Here is a 22,430-nt window from a genome sequence, read left to right on the forward strand (position 1 = left end):
CACAAAAGTTTTAGATCAAGCTGGTATTTGTGTTTTATCTAATTTCATGTCTTTTTTAACTTTTGAACAGTTTGGATTTCAAATAAACATTATGGCGGACCTTTAGATAGTTTCAACGGTGTGAATCACTCTCCTCACTGTTTTCTGTGGAGGGGTCCACTACAGATTTTTATCTGCCTCATTCTTTGGCTATGACTTAAAATGATATCTAAAAATGGATGGACGGTGTGGATATAACCAATACATTATAGTGGGGCCCACAGAACTTGGTGACGTCACTACAGTAGCCGACTCGCTACTCAACCTGTCAGTATCTAATCCGCGTCCGTCTTACGCACTCGGTAAAACAGGTTGCAGACGATTCAGTCCAAGTGGGTGTTTTCGTGTAAGGGGTTTCGGGTTTTGCGAATGGCAATCCAACCGGGCCGCAAAAAGGGTTTCGGATCAAAACTCGGGTTTCTATCCAAGTCGACATTGCGCGATCCAAACGTACGCTAATCGGCCAAGGCCCACTGACGTCTGTGGGTCCAGCAGATTTGCGTGACGGGTCCATCTCTTGCCAGCAATCCAGACAATGCGACCTTCGTTGTCAACCCAGCGCAACCCGACCTAAATCGATCCAACCCGAAACGAGTTAGGTTCGAAAACTCGGTCGGATCGGGTCACGGGTTGATTCCGGTTGACCCTCAACCCGACCCGACCCGACCCGCCCAAATTTCACCCTTCTTGAGGACGAGCATATACGACTTTTACTTCTTCTTCTTCCTAAGCCCCTTCGCAAACCTCATCAACGGTCGACAAATCCTAACCGTCCATTCTGCCGGATCCAATACAGATCCCAACTTCAACGGATTCTCTCTCTCTCTCTCTCTGTGAAATCCCAAAACCATGAACTGGCAAATCCTTCACATCCCAGAAAAGGCAGAGCACTCAAAACAGCAATCGACAGGTTTCAATCTCATCCCATCTCTTTCTCTCTCTCATCTTACGAACTTCAGACGGAATCCTGATCGTCCATTCACACTCTCCCTTTGTATCTGTATCAGTTGATATCTTTGCTTCGCAAATTGAGCCTAAGCTTGCCAACACTCTGGTGAGGTCAGCTTTTGCTTCAAACGTGGATTTATTTATTTTGATTTTATCAACATTCAATCTGCTTCGAGCTCAGAATGTTCTCGATTGGATTTTTTTCTTCGGTCTTTTTGTGAATTGATAGGAAGTTGAATCAAGTATCTCCACTTGAAAATCTTCGGCATGTTAAGCGGGTACGGAAGGTGGCTGCCGAAGGTCTGATTTTTTTTTTTTTAAAGCATTTGATTGATTTTTTAACTTGGGTTTTAGAGAAGAGGAATTATCTGATACATAACCTGCATCTTTCCGCGATATATGCGGGTTTTCAATTCTGATGAGTGGGGTCCATTGCCTGGTAATCCAGACCATTGGTCCATTGCATCCCACTGTTGATGAACTATGTCTTTGTTTTCTGCCCTTGAAAGCCTCCCACTTAAGCCATGATGTGCATTACTGTTCTATTGATCAATGCAACACAGTTACTATCTGGGAGCATATGTACTCAAATTGCATCTTTTTGGATGTGCTCGAATTCATATCATGGCTAGATCCATGTAGTCCCTCATGAGTGGTGTTTCAGGTCCTGTGCATGTAGTTATGCCAATGTCACAACATGAAAATAGTGTTCATGTGCTTAGGTAGTACATGTGCAAAACTTTTGTGTGACTGGATGCCCGCATAAGCAGTGTTGGCCTTATCTCGGCAACTTGAGTTGGGTACTCATATTAGCACAAGTGTGCACAATGGGAATGGATTCGATGTTTACTGGGTAACATTGAACTCGGTGTTACCCTCACGTGGCATCATTTCATTCGCCTACTGAAGCTTGTCAGAAGGGGCCCACCAACTTTCAAAAAAGATTGTTAGGTCGAGTACGTACTCGGCCCTTCTCTGACAAGCATCTACACAAAAATGAAATGGCGCCACGGTGGGGTAACACCTAATCCACACCCATGCACAATATCGGTAGTTGGCATATTGAACATGTGATTATATAAGGAATGCTCCTAGGTCCTATTATTGGAGCAGACACTTTCAAGCAGCCTATCCATGTATCCTTAGACCTGGGTAGTAATGGAGACTTATCAGGGGTGGCTTTGGCACATGCTGTGATTCTCTAGCTGGGGATAGCTTATGCATGTGAATTGGGTCACCTGAGGGGAAACGTGTAGCCCTGTGATAGTTCAATAAAGGATCCACAATATGAAGTCTTGGTTGCAGACCATTTCAACATGAAATACCACTTGGTTGGGATCTTTGATTGTCAGGCCCAGCTAGTCATGAGTTCATGCAGTCTTTTGGATCCAAAAGTTTTGTTAAAATGATTTTATAAAAGCAAACATGTGTTTTATGGTTTGAAGTAAACGTGTTCTCTCTTGGTAGTGACCCGTCACAGATTCAACGGTAGAGTTTTAAGATCATTAAGTGGGGTGAGTCCTTGATGCAGGCCCATGACCTGCCTACACCTATAGCCCACCTAGGTCGATGGCTCACTGCTGGATCTAACAATAATGTTGGCCCATAGACTGTTTATTATAGATTTGGGAGCATAACTTAAGGATTGAAGATATAAGGGGGATGTGATTGAAGATATGGGCCTAGTTTAGAGATATAGTTAGGATTTTCTATATTTGCTTTTATTATTGTTAGGCTTTACCATCTTAGGTAGATTAGATTGATTTGAATAACTTATGATTGATTTGAAATGAATCCGTTAGTTGTGGGGATTCTCATTAGAGATTCACTTGGGGAGCATTTGGATTGTAAGTTAGTTAAGAGAAGCTACTTATGCCTCAAGTAGCTTATCTTAGTTTCTAGTTATTAAGTAGATAACTATGTTTGGTAAACAACATACTTATTTAGCTTCTCCTCTCTTTTGTCTCTCCTTATGCTTCTCTTCAACAACTCATGAAAAGTAGAAAAGCTATTTTTTTAAAAACTGAACTGATTAAGTAATTTTAAGTAAAAAAGTTACTTATATCTAATCATAAACCAAACTTATCTGAAATAAGTTATTTATCTACTGCTGTAAGTAGAAAAAGTAACTTATTTGGTGCCATCCAAATGGGCCCTTAGAGTCTATAAAAGGAGGGTTTAGGAAGTAGTCATTCCAATACTTTTCTAAGTGTGAGTTTTTCTTAGATATTGTAAAAGAAGTTTCATATTAATAATGTTATTTCTCCTTTCTCTACTCCATCATTCTAGTGGGTGTACTCTTATCCTTTTCTTTGCGATTCGGGGGTCGTGAACACATTGACTCTATAACCGGGTTAAATCATTTTCGTATCAGAGCGGGTGATCATTGGAGAATTGCCGACTTTACATCATCTCCTAAGGGCTTTGAAGGGGGTGGCACAAGAAGAGTTTATGCAACTAATCCAATTGATCTATGCACTCGCATAACAGGGAGATCAGGTCATGCATGCGGTAGGCAATCTCACTAATCAAGTGGGGGAGCTTTAGTGAGGAGGAAAACCGGAGACTAAAGTTGGAGCATAAGGACACATAGGAGAAGGTCCCCACCAAGGTCCTAACAAACAACGGGCAACCTCATCTTATGAAGATACCAATGATTGAATCCTTTAATTGTTGGAATGTGACAAGAAACCCGGAATTGAGGTAGAAATTCCGGAAATGATAAAGAGACCCACAAAGTCCTAGGAATAGTTGATATATTAAGTGATCGATGCGTTAAAGTTGGACCTACACTTGAATTCACCAATGGATTAATTGAGGGATCCGCTGATAGTGGTAGTCACATTTATAGACATGCCAATGGGCCTCAACCCTCAAATTGAACCACCTTTTCAAAAGATGACAGTGCACAAAATATGAGGTAAATGTTTCAAGATCCATGAAGAATTTTAAAGTTACAATAAACAACTTGGCATCCACAAAAGTGCAAGCGAAAGAGACACCATCTATAATAGACTCCAACAAAGGTTATGCCAAGGCAATGTTTAGGACTGTACCATCAACTTCCACCAAAGAATAACAAGATTTGTCGTAGAGGTATTACAAGTCCAAGGGTTAAAATTGGTTTCCAACTCAAGGACGAGTTCTTTCAAACCTGGGCAAAACTAATGTAGGCTCATGGCGCACCTAGGCCCACAGCCCACTTATGCCCACCTACGCCCACTGTAGGGCCTAACAATAATGTGAGCCCACCTATGCCCACCTATGCGAATGGATGTGTGCTAAGTGGTTGGTGATGACCCACATGCAAACGACCAATAAGAGGCCCATGGGTCTGTGCCCCTTGGGATACCTATATATATGTATCCAAAGGGATCTCCTGTGCAAGGCGGGTGATGCTTTCCACTCTCTCACTTCTCTCCTTCTCTCTTTAGGGTTTTAAGGTAGTCAAACGTAGAAGTGTGGGCAACTAGTGATTGGGGGTGAATTCTCCTTGGAGGCTAGAGCTCTGCAAAAGGTTGTAGCTTGATCTTCCTCCTACTCTCCTCCTTCCTTGATTCAAAGGCATATTTTTACATTCAAATGTATATTTTTACATTTTTCACGTTTATACTCTTAAATACAAAAATTATATGACTGTTATTCATCTTGCTGTGCTTGGAATTGATTGCATCAAATTCCAGACTATTCACTGCATGATGTTGAGGGGCTTAAAATCTCATCACCATGCCCCAAAATCCCATTGATAGGACAATTTCAATTTTTTAATTTTTGGCGTACAAATACATGGTTGATAAGAGAAATACAGCAACAGTCCATATTCAGCTGAAAAGGTCCCCAGATTAGTAGCTCAGTTGGGAGATTATTGGGCCGTGGTCTATCCACGGAAGGATGCAGCAGAGTATGGATTGCCAAACCATGTGCGCTGCTTGCCAGAATGAAATCTCGCATATATTGTGGAAGGTGCAGGATGTGTATTCTGAATTCCTCTTTGCAGAATTTATTGAATTGAATGTATGTATTTTCGTTGCCTGGTTTTTACTCTGTTTAGATACCTAGCTGAATTGGTGACATATTCGATATGCTGATTATCGAGTCAAACAACTACCTCATGGAAAATAATAAAACGAAATAAAATCAGAAAGTGAGCAAATTTTTGGGACGTGGTGCTCGAATCCTAGCCAAATTTATTAACTCAGTCATGTTTTGAGTCCTGATTTCAGTAGATTTACTTGGGAGATTGATAATGTTGATAGTCAATGGGACAGAGGTGCAATGGCTACATGTGCTCACACACACACACACACACACACACACACACACACACACACTTACATGCACACTTAGATATATTAGTAAAGGAATTATACAATACTTGGCTGAGAGATTGTACAGTACCTTTCTGGCTTTCATTGTACATGTTGGGGCCATGGTTCAGAGATTCAAACAATTGATATGATCGGTGTCACCTTAGATGACTAATGTATGACAAATTTCCTGATGGAAAATCCCATACCTTCTATAGTTGACCAAAAAACATATGATTGGGAAAGAAAATGCAGCAAAGATTCACATTCAAGATTCAACTGAAAGAAGGCAAAAAATTCCTCAGCTAGTATCTTTCAATATGGGGTTTTTTGGTGCATGGGCTATTTACAGTGAGGCCCATCATGCCAATGATTTGGATCATTGAACCATGGGCCCACCTGCACAAATTGAAAGGATTGGCATACTGTGCCTAAGCCATCGGCCTGAAAATTGTTTTAAAACATAACAATACCTAAATAAAATAAAATAAAAAAAAAAATCTTGCTACTGTTAGAAGTGGTTACCTAATTAACATTAGACAGAAATGGCACTCTATCAGCTAGAAATATTTAGAAACCATTGATAATTTGAAAATTCATTCCTATCAGGAAAATTTTGCAACTCACAAGAGCCGAACTTTTTTACTATTAATCTTGTTCATCGGAAAATTTCAAATACGCGACTAAGTTCTGTTGAACTAAAGCAATGTGCAGCAAAGAAATGGGACATCAACACATCATCTAATTGAAATTACTAGATCATAGAACGAAAGGCAGATGGCCAGGGCATCATTTATGCTTTCACACAACTTAAAAGGGACTTTCAAACATAGATCTAAAACTCACTGAGTCGACTTGAAATTAGCTGAGTTGACTCAACTCAGAGAGATTTCGAGGCAAGTTGCTGAGAACGCAGAACTGGGTCTGACTTGATCCCGACTCGAGAAGACTTGTTGAGTTGGCTTGACCTCTCAGTCGACTCGACATGTCTCTCTCTCATCGACTCAACTGAGTTATGTGGTGAGTCACAGGTAGACATTAATAAAACGTGAAGGGGGAGGGAAGTAATTGATTGAACCCTTGACCTCAGCAATAGTCAGAGATGCACTTAACTAGTGCATTATATAGTCATTTGACAAAAAAAAAAAACTATTTTATATTACATATACTATTTCTATATGGAATATAAATCACTATTACTAATAAATTTGAATTATAATGATTAAATATTGAGTCAAGTTGGGTTGAGTCGAGTATTCGAGTCCACCCGACCTGGCTGAACATTGAGTTTAGTCTAGTTTTTTGGTTTTTGAACTATGCTTTCAAAGGGCATCTATCATGCATGCAGGAGATCTTCCTCTTGCACTGGAGTTGCCTGCTGGATTCTTCTTTCCCAAGGTAAAACAACCTGGAATGAACTATAAAAGAAATGATAAAATGGACATAGGTCCAAAAATGAATGCAGAGTGGGATTGCTAAAGAAAGCCACCTGGATTGGATGTTTAACGAAGAAAAAAAACCACAAAATTAGAAAGCTCAAGAAATAATACTTGTAGAAGCAATGATGTGGGAACAAAGACCAAAAGAGGGGAATACATTATGCCTATGTTGCAGATTTACATGTATTGGTTTTGGAATATGGCATGAATATAGTCGCCAACATTACTAATCCCGAAAGAGCAGGATTTGTGGACTATTTTGTGTGCAGCTCGAGTCCTATAGATTTGTCGAGATCTTACTGTTGGTATAGGCTAGGAATAAGAGTTTGGCATTCTGTACACTATAACACAAAAGTGGGTGGCTGCTCAGGCTCTGGCCATGCATATAATAATCATGGGCTGGGCTAGGGCCTATTTCTTTTGGCCCATCATGGCCCAGGCTGGGCTAGGGCATGCGCTTTACTTTATGGGCAGGCTTGAACAGCTCAACTGAGCCAAAGCCTGTCCCATTTATGGCCCTACTGAGAAGAGCCAGTGCAGAATCATCATGGGCTGGGCTCAGGCCTATTTGTTTTGGTCCATCATGGCCCGGGCTGGGCTTGGCATGGGTTTTACTTTATGGGCGGGCTCGAACAGCTCAACCCAGCCTGAGCCAGACCCATTGATGGCCCTACCGAGTAGAGCCTGTGCAGTTAATAAATGATGGAAGCTGGTGAAACATAGAGTGATCTTTCTTTCTTTCTTTCTTTCTTTCTTTTTTTTTTTTTGGGTATCGTTTGATCTTGAAAATTTCTTTACCTAAAGTGATCTTCTTTTTTGTTTATAATCATTTGATCTTGAATTTCTTGCACTATGACAGACACTATGCAGCGACTTTATGGCGTTTATTAACATAGTGTAGAAACGGAATCATGTATCAGGACGAAATCAAGACGACAGTTTTGGTTGTTGCATGCATCCGTGATTTTGTTTTACAAATGGTTGAGTCTATCGTAATTACCTTTCTGGAATATCATCACACTTTTATTGTTTGGCAGGGAAAGCTCAGTTATCAGTGGTTTTATGTCTTTCCCTTGGACAAGATAATCAGTTGGACAACATACCGAATGATGTACTTGAGCTGATAAAAGAATACAAATTACATCCCTTTGTCACAAAAGTGGGTCGCCTTCCTTCTCTCATAAATCTTGTACTGGAATCATCAATTATATCAATATGCATAATACCGATGTTTATGATAGGATATGACATGTTGGTGTCTGTTCCTATCTGTTAGTTTTAAATTCTCTATCTTGTGGTTTCTTTCAATAACATGCCTTGTATATTTGCCATTTCTAGCGAGGTTATGAATTGTTTCAAATATGATTATCTAGTCCCACTTTTTTTTGTGATCATTTTGAATGAGGACAGACTACTGTATTTATGTTCTTGTAACAGGAGATCATGGTTTCGTGCTCATTCTAGCCTGTTTGCTATGCAACGACACTAATACTGTGTATGTGTATATGAATGGTGCAAATTAATTACATGCTTGGGATGTGCAATTCATTTGATTGCTTGCCCAGGAGAAGGGAAGATTATTTTTCATACCTTTTTTTTTTTTTTTTATTCTGTTCATTACCTCAAGGAAAGTTAATTGAGGCAACAGAAAGCTGCAGGTTCCCATTTTTGTTGTTGAAGCGCATCTTCCACCATCCTACAAACAATTATGGGTGATGGAAGTAGAGAAACCTTATCTTTAATCAGTGTTAAAAACACCATCTCTGATTGAAAAGGTATATGGCAAATTGTATAGGGATACATAGCTAGCAATGCATGAATCTCTTGTTGTCCTTCTACAGCAGGGTCACCCACTTCCATATGAAATCTGCTATTTAGGTTTCTTCTGCGTTGGAGCAGTACTGCTTGAACATTTCCATGAAATTTGCTCAAGATGAATATACCCAGTTCGTACTCTTTGAATGTGAATTTGTAGATGGGAGCATGCATTAGTTTAAGTTTCAAAGCAACCCACTCCAATGATGCTATGTTGCTTTAAGATTCCAATGATGCTATGTTGCTTTAAGATTTGATCCTTAGAATGAGCAATCTTTCACATGGTTTTTTGCTTTTGTTATTTGGATTGTTGATTAGTTCTGTCTATGAAGAACCATAGGATACTGAGCCTCAGGAAATCTAGAGTTTGCTGAGGTTCCCAATCCTGTACATTGTGGGCCCATGGTTCTGTGATCCATACTGTTGATCAGATGGGTCCCCCCCTGTTTGGTAAAAGGAAATCAGATGGGCCCCACTGTGGGTGGAGGTTGGCCAAAATCTCCCACATTGGAAAATTTTATTCTTTTAGCCTTCATTTCCCTTCGATGTGGATGCTGTATTTTTTCTTTATCTTCTATTTGTAGGCTATCAGTTGAAGGCATAGGATCTTCCCATCTGGGAGCTTTTTGGGGCATCCCTCACACATGGTGGAGCCCATCAGATAATGATTTGAATCATTGAACAATGGGCTCCACACGTATGGAATTAGGAGCCTCCGAAAACTGTACATTCGTTGGAGCTCCCATAATCAAGGCACTAAAGAAGGTTACGTGACGGCCGTTACATAAGGGTAATGGCGGGAACCATTATGCACTAAGGGGCTGTAATGCCTATTTTGGAAGGCTCATAATGGTCGTTACAGCTACCCAACAAGGTTTGGGCGAGCGGCCATCACTGTGGGTTTGCTCCCTACAGGTGTGGGTTCAATTCCCCTCCTTGGCATTATCTGATACACATGGTTGTGGGTGATTGCGTGTATCCGCAGGGAATAGTCTCGCCTCAAAAGGGGCGGGGACATCCTGTGTCTTCAAAAAAAAGAAAAAGTAAAAAAGGTTGTTACAGCCACATAATGGTCCGTTACGGGGCCATTACAGTTTATTCCTTTAAAATTTGTTTGAATGTTACAGGGCTATAATGGCTGTTATGGCCCGTATTGTAATGGCCACTGTTGTGACTATTACAGCTACCGTTACCATTATTGAATACCTTGCCTGTAATTCCTCACATTTTCTATATCCATTCTGATATTTTGTTGATTAAATTGAAACTTCCATATTCTATTGGGATGGAGTTGGGAGTGGTTATTCTTAATATCTTGAACTGGAATCCTGAATCCATCATTCCTTGAGATAATGAACATGATTGTCACTGATGTTTCATTGAAAACCATGTTGTCTATAGTGTGCCTATTATGAAGATTGAACCTTACAGTGCCTACCTACATAATTCAAACGTTAAATTTTCTTGTGTTATTCTCATCTTCTCTGTGTGTGTGTGTGTATAATTCAAACGTTAGATTTTCTTGTGTTATTCTCATGTTCTCTCTCTCTCTCTCTCTCTCTCTCTCTCTCTCTCTCTATATATATATATATATATATATATATATATAAACATATATATAACCGGCTTCATATTATCTATCAAATAAATTGCTGTGTTTTGATGATTGTGGAAATAATTGCTCCCAGGTCGCAAAGTATGCAGCTTCATCAAAGGAGGAATGGGAAGAACAGTGCAAGCTTTGGCCAACTTCTTATCACCCACCGACATAGTAATTTCAACTTCCGTTTTTTCTATTTCTGCGAAGAATTTTGTTTACTTTCATACAAAATGTTATACAGTTCCATTGGATTTTCTGTTGCATTTATGGGGCCATCATGTTTCATTAGTAAAACAGTGTTATATTTTAATTTTTGTGGGGTGTGCTGGCATGACTTGTTACTGTTACTGACTACCAGTTCTTTGATGAGATTGTGACTCTCCACACGACTTGCCCTGCACATGTATTATTATTGTGTTGAATGATGTTGTGAGCCACCACATGGATGGACTATATCTGATATGTTTCGGCATCAGATGATCCTAGCTTCTAGGTAAGTGGCCTATGTATGTATGGTTACAACAGTGATCAATGTTCCCCATTTCAAATGGAAAAAAATGAACTGGTTACACGGGAATCAGGATATACAGATGCCACTTTTTACGGCTATGCTGCACACGTGGCAGCCCACCTAGGAAGCTGTCCTGACACTTCATATGTAAGGTGTAGACAGGAGTCGTGGTGGGGAGCTTAGTTGCATGAAGTAGGACTGGGCCTGGGGAAGCAATGCTTCTGGGAAAATTCAGGATGGAAGCATATTAGAAGCTATGTTGTAAAATGATAGTAACTAAAGATTTTAAAATATTTGTGCTTGCTAAAATAGAAAACCAAACTCCTTGTTGCGTTGATAAAAATTTAGAACACTGCCAATTAAAAAACCTTAATTCAAATAGCTATAAATAGAAGAGAATTGATTTAGTTAAAGGTAGTCTTGATGGAATCGTGCTGGGGCAGTTGGTGGTAGGACTTTGGAGCGAGAGGAGGTCTGAATGTGGGAGTGACATGTTGGATGGAAGAGTCCTCTCCATGGTATTCTGTAATGGTAATGGTGGCCATAATGGGCACCACCGTTACCGTTATGGTACGGGCTCTAACAGTTGTTATGACTTTTTTTTTTTCTGGAAAAAAAATTCTGTATCGGCCCCATAATGGGGTGTTACGGGCCCGTAACGGGCCATAACATGTCCATTACGGCCGTTATGACCCCATAATGCGTAACAGTGGCCACATTTACCTTTGCGTAAGACTGTAACAGCCATTACATAACCGTTTTTGCATACCTTGGTCCTGTCACTAAGGTGGAGGGCCACAAATGATGTTTCTCATTTTTTTTTGGTAAAACATTTCTCAAATATATATATCATTAGAATCTTTTTTTTTTTCCCCAAAATTGGAAGGGCAGAGTAAGGAGTGGCCAAAAATGATGGAAAAGGAAACAAAACCTTCCTTTAGTAACACTTCTGCATGAAACCTGTGCATCTTACTAGTACTGTTGCAGTGACATTCAATAAGTAATTCAGATCTCAACTGCTTGGCCCTTGTGCAATCCATGTTGCGAACTTGGATCCCAACAAATCCTATTTACATTTGGAGGCTTTGTTGAGAGGTTTGCATACCTTGGTCCTCTCACTAAGGTGGAGGGCCACAAATGATGTTTCTCATTTTTTTTTGGTAAAACATTTCTCAAATATATATCATTAGAATCTTTTTTTTTTTCCAAAATTGGAAGAGTAGAGTAAGGAGTAGCCAAAAATGATGGAAAAGGAAACAAAACCTTCCTTTAGTAACACTTCTGCATGAAACCTGTGCATCTTACTAGTACTGTTGCAGTGACATTCAATAACTAATTCAGATCTCAACTGTTTGGCCCTTGTGCAATCCATGTTGCGAACTTGGATCCCAACAAATCCTATTTATATATGGAGGATTTGTTGAGAGGTTTGCAAGTGCCTGTTGGAGATGGAGGCTAGCTGGTGAATAGCATCTCCACTAGCATGTGGCACTTCTAGGGAAATAGGGACCATTGATCTAGTGGATCACCACTAGAAATGACTCTAAATAATAAAATTTTACCTATCAATCTTGGCCATTGATGTCAGGATATGGATGGCAGAAAAGTTGAGCCAGAACAAGAAAAGAGCTATGGTGTTGATCGAATGGCTAAGATTACCCATCATTGTTACAATAGTGACAAATGTCATTCTTGGCAATTTCTCTGATGGGATTATCTCAGGAGATATTCCTATTTGGATGTTTTTCTTATGATAATATCGGGAAAATCTTGCTGAACATAAAATATTAAAGAATATTTATTATAAATTAATAAATAATTTAACAATTTTAAACATATAAGTTCAAAATGGATTTTTTAACATTTAAATATATTGTCTTGTTAAATTAGCATAATTTCGTGATAAAATCACAAAAAACTGGAGACATTTTGAAAATATCGCGATGCTATCACAGCAATATCGTTTTTTCAAATTTTTGTGGAAATATCGCGAGAATTTTAAAATATCAGTATATTTGCGACAATGATTGTGACTTTTAGAGAAGCATGGCATCACAACCACTCTTGCCCAAAAAGGTTATTTTAAATTGGATATTTGTGTAGGAGAGTCTTTGATCCATGTTTGATCCGGTACACTCTCTTACTGAATAAAGCTTTTGTTATCAATAAGAAAAGGCTATGGTCTGCCTTTGCTGCACCAGATCAACACTTTTTTATTGCCCTGGACATGTGCCATACATTTAAGTTGGAGATGACGGAGTGTGGATCTCCATCTCCAAGAGTCCGTGAGCTTCTCAAGTTTTCCTCTTATCCATGGCATCTGTGACATACCCCCCTTAAGGGCCTGTTTGATTTCCAGGTGAAATGGTAAATACCGTGTAAAAAAATAATTATTATTTCCCTGTGCATTTATATCATACCTGATTTGACTCGTACTTTTTGACACAAAAACCAAGAATATTGCAAAATATCCGTGGGTCCCACTGTGATGCATTTTGCTTATCCACACCATTCATCCATTATTCCAGTTGAATTTATAGCATGACTAAAAAAATGAGGCATATCCAAAACTCAGGTGGACCACGTCATACGAAAAAGGAAATTGAATACTGACCGTTAAAAACTTTGTGGGGCTACTGTTTCTTTTGGCGTGGGCCACTTAAGTATTGGATCTACTTCATTTTTTGTCTCATGCTTCAAAATATTGTAGTAAAACAGATGGATGGAATGGATATATCATATGCATTATCATGTGGTTCAAAAATTAAAGTTACCTCTTTTGAACCAATTTCAAAGACACGAATTCCTATGAATTTTCAAACACGTGAAATAGGGGGAATTACTGTTTACCGTGTATTTACCATCTCTTTGAAAAACAAACAGGCCCTAAGATTAAGTACTAAAGTACGGAAAAAGGAATTTTCCGAAACCAAAATTGTCATTGAAATGTCTATCAATTTGTTCGAAGGTTCCGAAAAATTCAAAGAAACACCATTGAGATAACAAAGCAATCTTAAGGATCTTTCGATATCTTGTTGTTATTGAAATGGTAAATTGAATTCTACACATACGCTAATTCTTTTCTTGGTACATTTTAAATTAGTGCTTTATTGCAACTGCAGCAATATTGATGGCATTACTGGATTTAGCGAAGAGGACTCACAATCAATCTTCAATTTTATGAAGGTTGCAATCAAATTAACCAAGTCTGGTCATCTTGGTGGTCAGGTATGTTTCTCTAATGATTATGCGCATGCGTCATGCATTCTTTTACTTTGGCATCCTTTAATATTTATTGTTTACCAGAGAGATTTTGTTTCCTTGCACAGTTGATGTTATTGCAATCTCCAATGCCTAGTTTGGACTACAAAACTTGGTTTCAAGGAAATCTGGTTTTCACGGTACTCACTGATAACGTGTTGGCATCCTTTTTTATTTTGACTAATTTTCTTTTACAAAGCTTGAGTTGCAGAAACAAACTCTTAGTGGGGGTTTTTTTTGCAATCCCGATTTTAGTGAGGCCATCATCACCATCATCTAGGCCTTATCCCAACTAATTGGGGTCAGCCACTTCAAGGGCCCAAGTCTTTTCTTACAACCTCCACCCACATCCTTTTGGGCCTTCCCCTTGCCCTTTTAGAGCCTTCAACTTGTACTGACTCACTTCTAACTGACGCCATTCTTGGTCTGTACTGCACATGATCAAACCATCTAATCTACTGACTCACATCCTTTTAGGCCTTCCCCTTGCCCTTTTGGAGCCTTCAACTTGTACTGACTCACTTCTAACTGGCACAGTTCTTGGTTTGTACTGCACATGATCAAACCATCTAATCTACTTCCTCCCATCTTGTTACGTATTAGTGCTACTTGTAAATTCCTTCTAATGCATTCATTTCTAATTCTATCCTTCTTTATCTTGCCACTCATCCATCTCGACATCTTCATTTCATCTACACGCGTCTTATGAACATGTTCTCCCTTAAGTGCCCAACATTCTGTCTCGTAAAGTATGGCTGGTCTTATAGCCATCCTATAAAATTTCCCTTTCAGTTTTAGTGGTACATGATGATCACATTATACTCTAGAGGCACATCTCCATTTCTTGCACCCTGCTTGAATTCTATGGGCACCATCCATCTCAATCTCTCCCCTTTCATGAATTACATAGACTACGCAAAACACTATTTAGCTCATATTACAAGTTATTTTTCACTACAATATCAAAATCAATTAATATTTTCAATGATTTATTACAATTTTCTATTTTTAATAAAAATTAGTTAATCTTTTCAATGCTTTTAGTAAATAATATAATTAAGAATACTAAATTATTTTCATTGCTCTTTCTTTACCTTTATACTTAAATCATTGCCCTTTCATATTATTTTAGGTTGCGTTTGGTTGCACCAAACATCATGAAATTTTGTTAAATTTCATTATTAATCAGTCTAATTTGGTGCAGAATATTATAAAATTGGTGCAACTAAGCGCAACCTTGATTAAAAATTTAGGAGCGTGTAGCTTTCGCCTCACTCTTCAGAGGGGTGAATGCTACGCTACATGCTGTTCACTATTTAAAACACGGGGTAACTTGTGATTTATATTAATGCATGATGCTATACTATTTGTTCATGTTTGTTATTTCCAATTTTTGTAATGAACAAAAAACCATCTTGTTGGACCCATGATTAATTCACATGTCTCAACTTAAAGGAGTTAATCAGTGTTTCAGCCACGAGGAGGAGAGACTGGTGTGGTGGCCAATCTGAGGGAGGAGGAGATTGATTGCTTGTCTCTCTGCATTTGAAGATGTTTTCATATTGAGAGGGATAGTGACTGCTATGGAGTCTAGTGGCCAGAAGAAACAGGTTCCTTTGTAGTCTGAGAGAGGGTGGTGATTATAGATGTAGTGGCCAGAAGAAACAAGTTCCTTCGTAGTCTGAGAGAGGGTAGCTACTATAGATGGCCAGAAGAAACATGTACCTTCGTAGTCAAATCATTTTATGCAACCCCACTCACCTATTAAAAAACTATGCAACTCCATCTTCAAGGGGTTTACTTATTTAATTTTCTGAAAAAAGAGATCAAGGGGTTCCCTTTCTAAGTCCCATAAATTTATTAATATAATAAAAATTATTTTATTAAAAAATGCTTTAAAATACTGTATTGTGAGACTATATTAGATTTTATTAATCAGACACCTATTCAACACAATAAGTTGACATTTATTATATCTTTAGGTCATGTATTAACCTAGGTATCATTTTTAACATTAAAAATAAATAAATTTCTACACATATTTTCTTTTTCCTTATAAAATGAGACATAGGGGTTGACTCAATCAAACTCAGCCAAGTCATCCCAACTCTTCTGCTGCGAATCAACTCAATACTGAACAAGTTGGTTGTAGAAACCGAGTCTTAGAAGTTAGAACCTTGCTAATAGTTGGTCGTATATGGAACAGGAGGAAGATTATTAGCAACTGTTGCATAACGTGCCTTAGAGATTAATGTAGCTAGGCTACCCAATCATCTGATTGATGCCCATGGCTAATTGTTTGGTAAACCCATTTAAGGATTCAGATTACTGATGGGCCTATCCAAGGGTTCAAGCTACTGATCTGGCTTATACCGCCCCAGATTGAATATCAAGACCATCCAACTGTCCAAATTGAAGGTTTGGACCGCATCTGAAACAGATCAAAGGTCCTAATGGCTATTTTGGGTCATGTCAATGGTTTGATTGGACTGTAGCTCCATCAAACTTAATCAGGGGGCTCTTATAGACAAGTGGTCCAGTTGCACATTATTTCAGGAGTCTATAGGCAACTGTATAAGAGAGAAAAAGGGTATTCTAGCATGCGCCACATGGTTAGTAACTTACTGCTACTATTGAATACCTTGGTATAGATGAGAGTTGGTTCCAAGAGAGCTATTTTCAATTGTAAGATGCATTGTATATTGTTCCTTTCGAATACAATCTTATTACCAATAAAAAAAGCAGTTCTATATGTGCTGCGTACAATGTTTCCCCTCGGCATTTTTGGATATGCGAAAAGCCTCAAAATCCAGGGAAATGGAAAAGGCTTTTCATCAATGTGACCTTTTGTATTGTTTGGATAGCAAAGAAAGTAATGGATCCACCAAGCAATCATTAGCCTTTTCTATACTATGGGATTCCCAAGCATAAGACACATGGTGACCATTGTGTAAGGAATATGAGGTTTTCACTTCATCTCTGAGTAAGGCCCCTAAATATGGAATCTCTGTTGGGGAATAATCGTTACATAATGATTTGAGCATTCCAATCCCACACCGAGGATTCCTCAGTCCAAACATGCCCTTCGGAAGATAAATGGATTCTTTCTTTAACACAGAAAAGCATGGCATTGATATCCTGGGGGTCCAATAGCCCACTATTAGAATCACTGCTGACAGGTTTGGAAACACATTCTAGCGTGAAAAGAAACAAATTGGGTCCTTGTGAGAGCTCTGTGTGAAAAGAATCATAGCTTAGAATTGGAAGACACTGCTAATATCTTACTCAACTGTCAAAAGATTAGGTCATTTGATCGCCATTCATGGGTGCTTATTGTGAACTTCTACAAAAATTTGACATGGAGACAACTGACAGAGATCCTGACAGGTCATTGGCATCCGGAATTGGCTATGGTTGAAAAGTTTCACTGATCGAATGATCTTTAATTATCTCTTTAGTAGTGTACAAATGGATGTGGAAATGAAATCTTAGGAACTGGTATTGAATGGGAAAATGTACATTGATTCTTTGGTAGGATTGTACTATTTATGCAACTTGCGGAGAGTGGTCCATTCATGATGGGACCATCGAATGAGCAGTCTAAATTATGGACTGTTGTGCCATGCATGCAATTTAAGTGTCTCAGTTTAGATATGCCCGTTTGCAATATGTTACATTGGACCAATTTGCTAAATGTCTTGCATTATCATGACTTTAGGCTACTGCTTCTGATTGTCTTGTGCATAGTTTTTGCTATTTCTCCTTGATAAACAATGTTTTGGATTCCTCAATTTGCAGGTAGTCAATGCAGCAGTAATAGTGGATCCTTCAATTAGGCAGGTGATTGCAAGTGCGAGTGACCAAACATGTTTATGGCCCGGTCCCCCAAACAAAAGCAGCTTAGAAAATTTTAACTGCATCAGATGTGCTGAAATCATTCCCTCCCATCACTCTGATGCAACAGAAGCAACCAGCAATGGTCCTCCTCACTTAAATTGCATGAATGACGATCAAACAGGTGCATATTCTAGTGTTTCTTGTCTACATCCTTGGGGATGGGCCGGACAATTGCCATATACTAAGAATACCCTCGTAAAATGCGGGAATTCTTTCTCATGGCATCCTTTACGACATGCTGCTTTAGTTGCGATTGAGTATGCTGCTGCTAGGGACATGCAGCTATTCCCCAGTTTGGAACCTTCAGAAAGTCAGTCCAGTCAGATGGATGACCATTTGGAATCTTCTTCTATGAGCTTACCGGCAAAAAGGCAGAAGACTCAGCTCTCCAGTGTAATTTACTTCTCCCTGCTTGGGCATATGTGGAAAGTTCTTTTTCCTTTCTTTTTGCTCTCTCTTTTCTTTTTGTTATCTTTTTTATTTTTTCTTCTTTCTTTCTCAGAAGGCCCTAACCCTGAATCGTAAACCTTAAAACTATTTGCAATAGTACAATTCAATAAAATGGAAATGAGAAAGTGGGGCTAGCCCCACCCGGTTCATTATGAGGGACTAGCCCCTGAAATAAAATTACATTTGTTTCAGTTCCAACTTGATACATATGGAGTTGCAATTAGGAGTTTGGTCTTCATTATGAATTGAAATGGTTCACCCTCCGTTATGGCCATTTCTTCTATATTTAATTGGACTTTTGCAATTGGATCCGGTATGAGCATCCAGATACACCCTTCCCTTAATCACTTAGGATCTGTTTGACATGATATCAACAACTGTTTGGTTTCTGGGTGGGTTGCCTTTCTTTTGAAACGGAAAAGGGTGTGCTTTGGGTGCCGAAGCAAGAATTTTTGGATTTCTACTCCTAGCAGAAGTTAATCATTTTCTAGCTCATCTGTGCGTTATGATATCCATTACAACTTTATTGATTTGCATGACTAACTGTATGAAGTTATCCTTCTGTTACCTTCTTTTTTGCCCTAACATCTCCTAAGGTATGACATAGTTTTGATTGACAAGATGAAACACAAAGCCAGAACTATGGAGGGGTACTTTAGAATCTAAAGGTTAACCAACCAGAGTATATGGAATGCAGTTTTAGTAACAACAGGAGTAGAAACAAGGAATTAGTTAAGATTTCCGATCAGGAAGCACCCCAAAATGACCATTTTTAATATCTTGGGTCAATAATTCATGAGTGGAGAGATCAAGGAGGATGTTGCTCATAGAATTCAAGCTGGGTGGAAGAAGTGGAGATTTGTGTCGAAGTTTTATGTGATCATTTTGCACCAATCAAACTGAAGGGGAGATTTTGTAGGATAATTATAACACCAACCATGCTTTATAGTGTTGGGCGTTCAAGGAGCAACATGTTCACATGATGAATGTAGCTGAATTGAGGATGTTGAGATGCTGGTGTGAAGACAGGATAAAAGAAGAGATGAATGCATTCGAGGGAACTTAGTAGATCACCAGTAGATAATAAAATGAGGAAAGTATACTTAGATGGTTTGGCCATGTACAACGGAGAGCAAGAATTGCATGGGTTAAGAGGGAGTGAATTGGTTCAAGTTGAAGGCTTGAATAGCGCAAGGGAAGGCCCAAAAGGACTTGGGTGAAGGTAATAAGAAAAGACTTGATGGCTTATGGTTTGAGGATTCGGTCTTTGATAGGGTGGAATGGTAGAACATGATTTGTGTAGCCGACCCCAATTAGTTCAGATAAGGCGAGATGATTATGATGATGATAGATGTCTTTGCAAGGTTTTATTCTTAGTTGCAGGATCCTTCTAACTAGGTGCTTTTCTTGTTTTGAATCATGACTCGCACTCCAGCTCCCACTTCCTAGCATTTTATACTTAACCAGTGTTTTAAATAGTACATAGCATGTAGCTTACGTTACGTAGTGTAGCTTAGCTTTAATGCTACATAACTCATGAAACTTACTCAAGTTGCGTGTAGCTTACGCTACATGATAATTTGCTTATGCTACATATTAAATAGCTTACATTACAAGTTATTTTTCACTATAACATTAAAATAATTAATGATTTCATAATTGGCTACATTTTTTTTTTTCAATAAAAATTAGTTAATCTTTTCAATGCTTTTAGTAAAATAATATAAATAACAATATTAAATCAGTTTTGTTGGTCTTTCTTTACCTTTATATTTAATCATTGCCCTTTCATATTACTTTAGGTTGTGTTTGGTTGCACAAAATGTCATGAAATTTTGTTAAAGTTCATTATTAATCAGTGTAATTTGGTTCACAATATTATGAATTGGTGCAACCAAGCACAACTTTGATTAAAAATCTACGAGTAGCGTGTAGCTTATGCTACACGCTTTATAGCTTACGCCCCACGCTTCAGAGGTGGGAACGCCACACTTCATGTTATTCGCTATTGAAAACACTGCTTATAACATTTGGAAACAAAAGCTTCCCCGCTCTGCACCCGAATCGGTTACCTCTTCACTTGCTTTGCAACAATAGTTTAGTTAGCATGTATCAGTGAAAATATGTATAGATTATAGTTTATAGCCCTGAAATTGTCTTTTTCTCTAACAGGACAATAACATGGTCTCTGATGCTTCCATGAATGAATTACCTTCTGAACTGATGCGGCCTTATCTATGTACTGGTTATGATATCTACCTTGTCTGGGAGCCTTGTACAATGTAAGTTCCGGAACATCAAGGAATACTTTAAAAAAAAAATAATAATAATAATTTATTTCAACTCGCATTTTTTTCCTATTAATTTGGTTTCTATTAAGGAATATGGAACGACAGTGTACCAAATGCTGACCTGTTTGGATGGCCATGCACTTGGCTGATGTTCAGTTAGCGGCCGCTGCCCACCCCACAGTAAAGGTGATAGCAATTGATTGGAGCCAGTGATTTTGCATTTGTCAATTGGGGGTATGAAACATGGGTGAAAATGTGTTGGGAAAACACTCGCTTCCTCAAAACACGGATGAAATGATTTGCAGATTCCCAATCTACTGATTAGAGGACACCCAAACAGGCCCACTTTGTATCGAGGATCATAAGTTATGGACTTCGCTTCCTGTCTTTCGCCATTCCGGCCTCCATTTTTCTCAAATTCTGTCCTCTCTCTCTCTCTCTCTCTCTCTCTCTCTCTCTCGGAAAAATTCAAATTTCGTCTATTTGAGTTTTCCAGTATTTTATTCACTGCATTTTTTTGGGGGGTTAATCTAATGCTTATTATTCACAACAACTGAAGGTGTGCAATGGCGCTCGTTCATCAAAGAATCAGGCGCATATTTTATGCCTTTCCAAACCCAAATGCTGGTGCATTGGGCAGCGTTCATAGATTGCAAGGAGAGAAAAGCTTGAACCATCATTACGCTGTTTTCAGGGTTCTGTTACCCAAGGAAGTCCTTGAAGAACTGACCACAATGGATTCAAAACCTTAGTCACTCAAAAGCAAGATTGGATTTTGGGTGCTGGAGCAGTGAAGCGGCTATTATAATGCCAGGAAGTGGGGGCGCGACAGCAAGGATTGAAAATTGGTTTAAGTATATATCATATCATTCACCACCAAAACTGGGTCGTGTCACCCCCTTTCAGGCCGTATCAGACCAATACAGTGTCTATGACTGAAACCAGTCTACATCATGCATCACACACCAGTTTTGGACAATGCTTTAGCCCTTGATTAATTGCCAATGCTAGCTTGAACTTGACTAACATTTAGGCCGTGTTTGGATGCACAAGTGAATTGAGTTGCAAACATTCATTTTCAAGTGGTATTGACAAAAAGTCAATAATATTTTCTACCGTTTCTCGAAAGTAACATAACTGTAATTTGGAGTCCAGGTCCTGTTTATTATTGTGACGGAAATTAAGACGACTAATGTCAATTCAATTCATTAGTGCATCCAAATGCACCCGAGAAGTCCTCAACATTTGAAATTTTGAGCAGCTAGTCTTGGTCTTTTTATTTTGGACCATTTGTTATGTAAAACTATGTAACATTGACATGTTATCGTGCAGCATCATGGCTGCATTATTAGTTAAAAAGGAAAATACAAAGACATTTTTTCTACATTTTCTAAACCAGCAACATGTTTTGGTGCTTTGAGATATACATGCCATCATACTCCCTCCACATGCAGAAGCGAATTGCCTGTGACCCACAGAGATGTCTGTGAAATATCCACGCCATCCATCTGTTTTGAAAGAACACAGTATAATAGGAATCTAAAATCAGGCAGATCCAAAAATCATGTGGGCTATATACCACACGAAGATTGAACGCCCGGGAGTGATAGAAGTTTTGGGTCAGGATGATATTTGTGCCTGCCGTTTATCTGAGTGGTAATAACCTTACGAATGGTTTGGATGACATATAAAATATCATGGTCAGAACCAGGAAGGTTTCAATTGTGGACGTTTTTGTTCCCACTGTTTTGTTTGGTGTGGCCCACCTGAGTTTTGAATCTGCCTGATTTTTAGGATTCTGAGCTATTGTGGGATTTCAAAACAGATGGACGGAGTGGATTTGCCACAGACATCTCTGTGGACCCCACAGCC

At 38.8% G+C, this 22,430-nt stretch overlaps 1 protein-coding gene across 3 annotated transcripts; it reads left to right on the top strand.

Annotated features, from left to right (window-relative positions):
* The first annotated feature begins 718 nt into the window (after nucleotides 1-718).
* Nucleotides 719-21,944, top strand: LOC131256853 (tRNA-specific adenosine deaminase TAD3). 3 transcript variants are annotated; one of them, XM_058257908.1, is made up of 9 exons: nucleotides 739-949; nucleotides 1,047-1,098; nucleotides 1,217-1,287; nucleotides 7,771-7,892; nucleotides 10,237-10,319; nucleotides 13,782-13,887; nucleotides 17,719-18,210; nucleotides 20,440-20,549; nucleotides 21,118-21,944. In XM_058257908.1, the coding sequence occupies exons 1-9, from the start codon at nucleotides 889-891 to the stop codon at nucleotides 21,308-21,310; spliced, it is 1,290 nt and encodes a 429-aa protein (XP_058113891.1). In that variant the 5' UTR covers nucleotides 739-888; the 3' UTR covers nucleotides 21,311-21,944. The 3 variants fall into 3 exon arrangements, with proteins under 3 accessions (XP_058113894.1, XP_058113893.1, XP_058113891.1); XM_058257911.1 differs by lacking the exon at nucleotides 20,440-20,549 and having other exon boundaries at nucleotides 719-949; XM_058257910.1 differs by lacking the exon at nucleotides 7,771-7,892 and having other exon boundaries at nucleotides 730-949; nucleotides 13,846-13,887.
* Nucleotides 21,945-22,430: the final 486 nt, after the last annotated feature.

Source organism: Magnolia sinica, chromosome 9 (assembly GCF_029962835.1).
Source record: "Magnolia sinica isolate HGM2019 chromosome 9, MsV1, whole genome shotgun sequence".
Lineage (NCBI taxonomy): Eukaryota > Viridiplantae > Streptophyta > Magnoliopsida > Magnoliales > Magnoliaceae > Magnolia > Magnolia sinica.

What these genes read in the sequence shown, in the direction of transcription:
- LOC131256853 (XM_058257908.1), top strand. Translation starts at nt 889, where the DNA reads ATGAACTGGCAAATCCTTCACATCCCAGAAAAGGCAGAGCACTCAAAA. An exon ending in TACATCCCTTTGTCACAAAA is followed by an intron (nt 7,893 to 10,236) that starts GTGGGTCGCCTT and finishes AATTGCTCCCAG; the next exon opens with GTCGCAAAGTATGCAGCTTC. An exon ending in CTGGTCATCTTGGTGGTCAG is followed by an intron (nt 13,888 to 17,718) that starts GTATGTTTCTCT and finishes CTCAATTTGCAG; the next exon opens with GTAGTCAATGCAGCAGTAAT.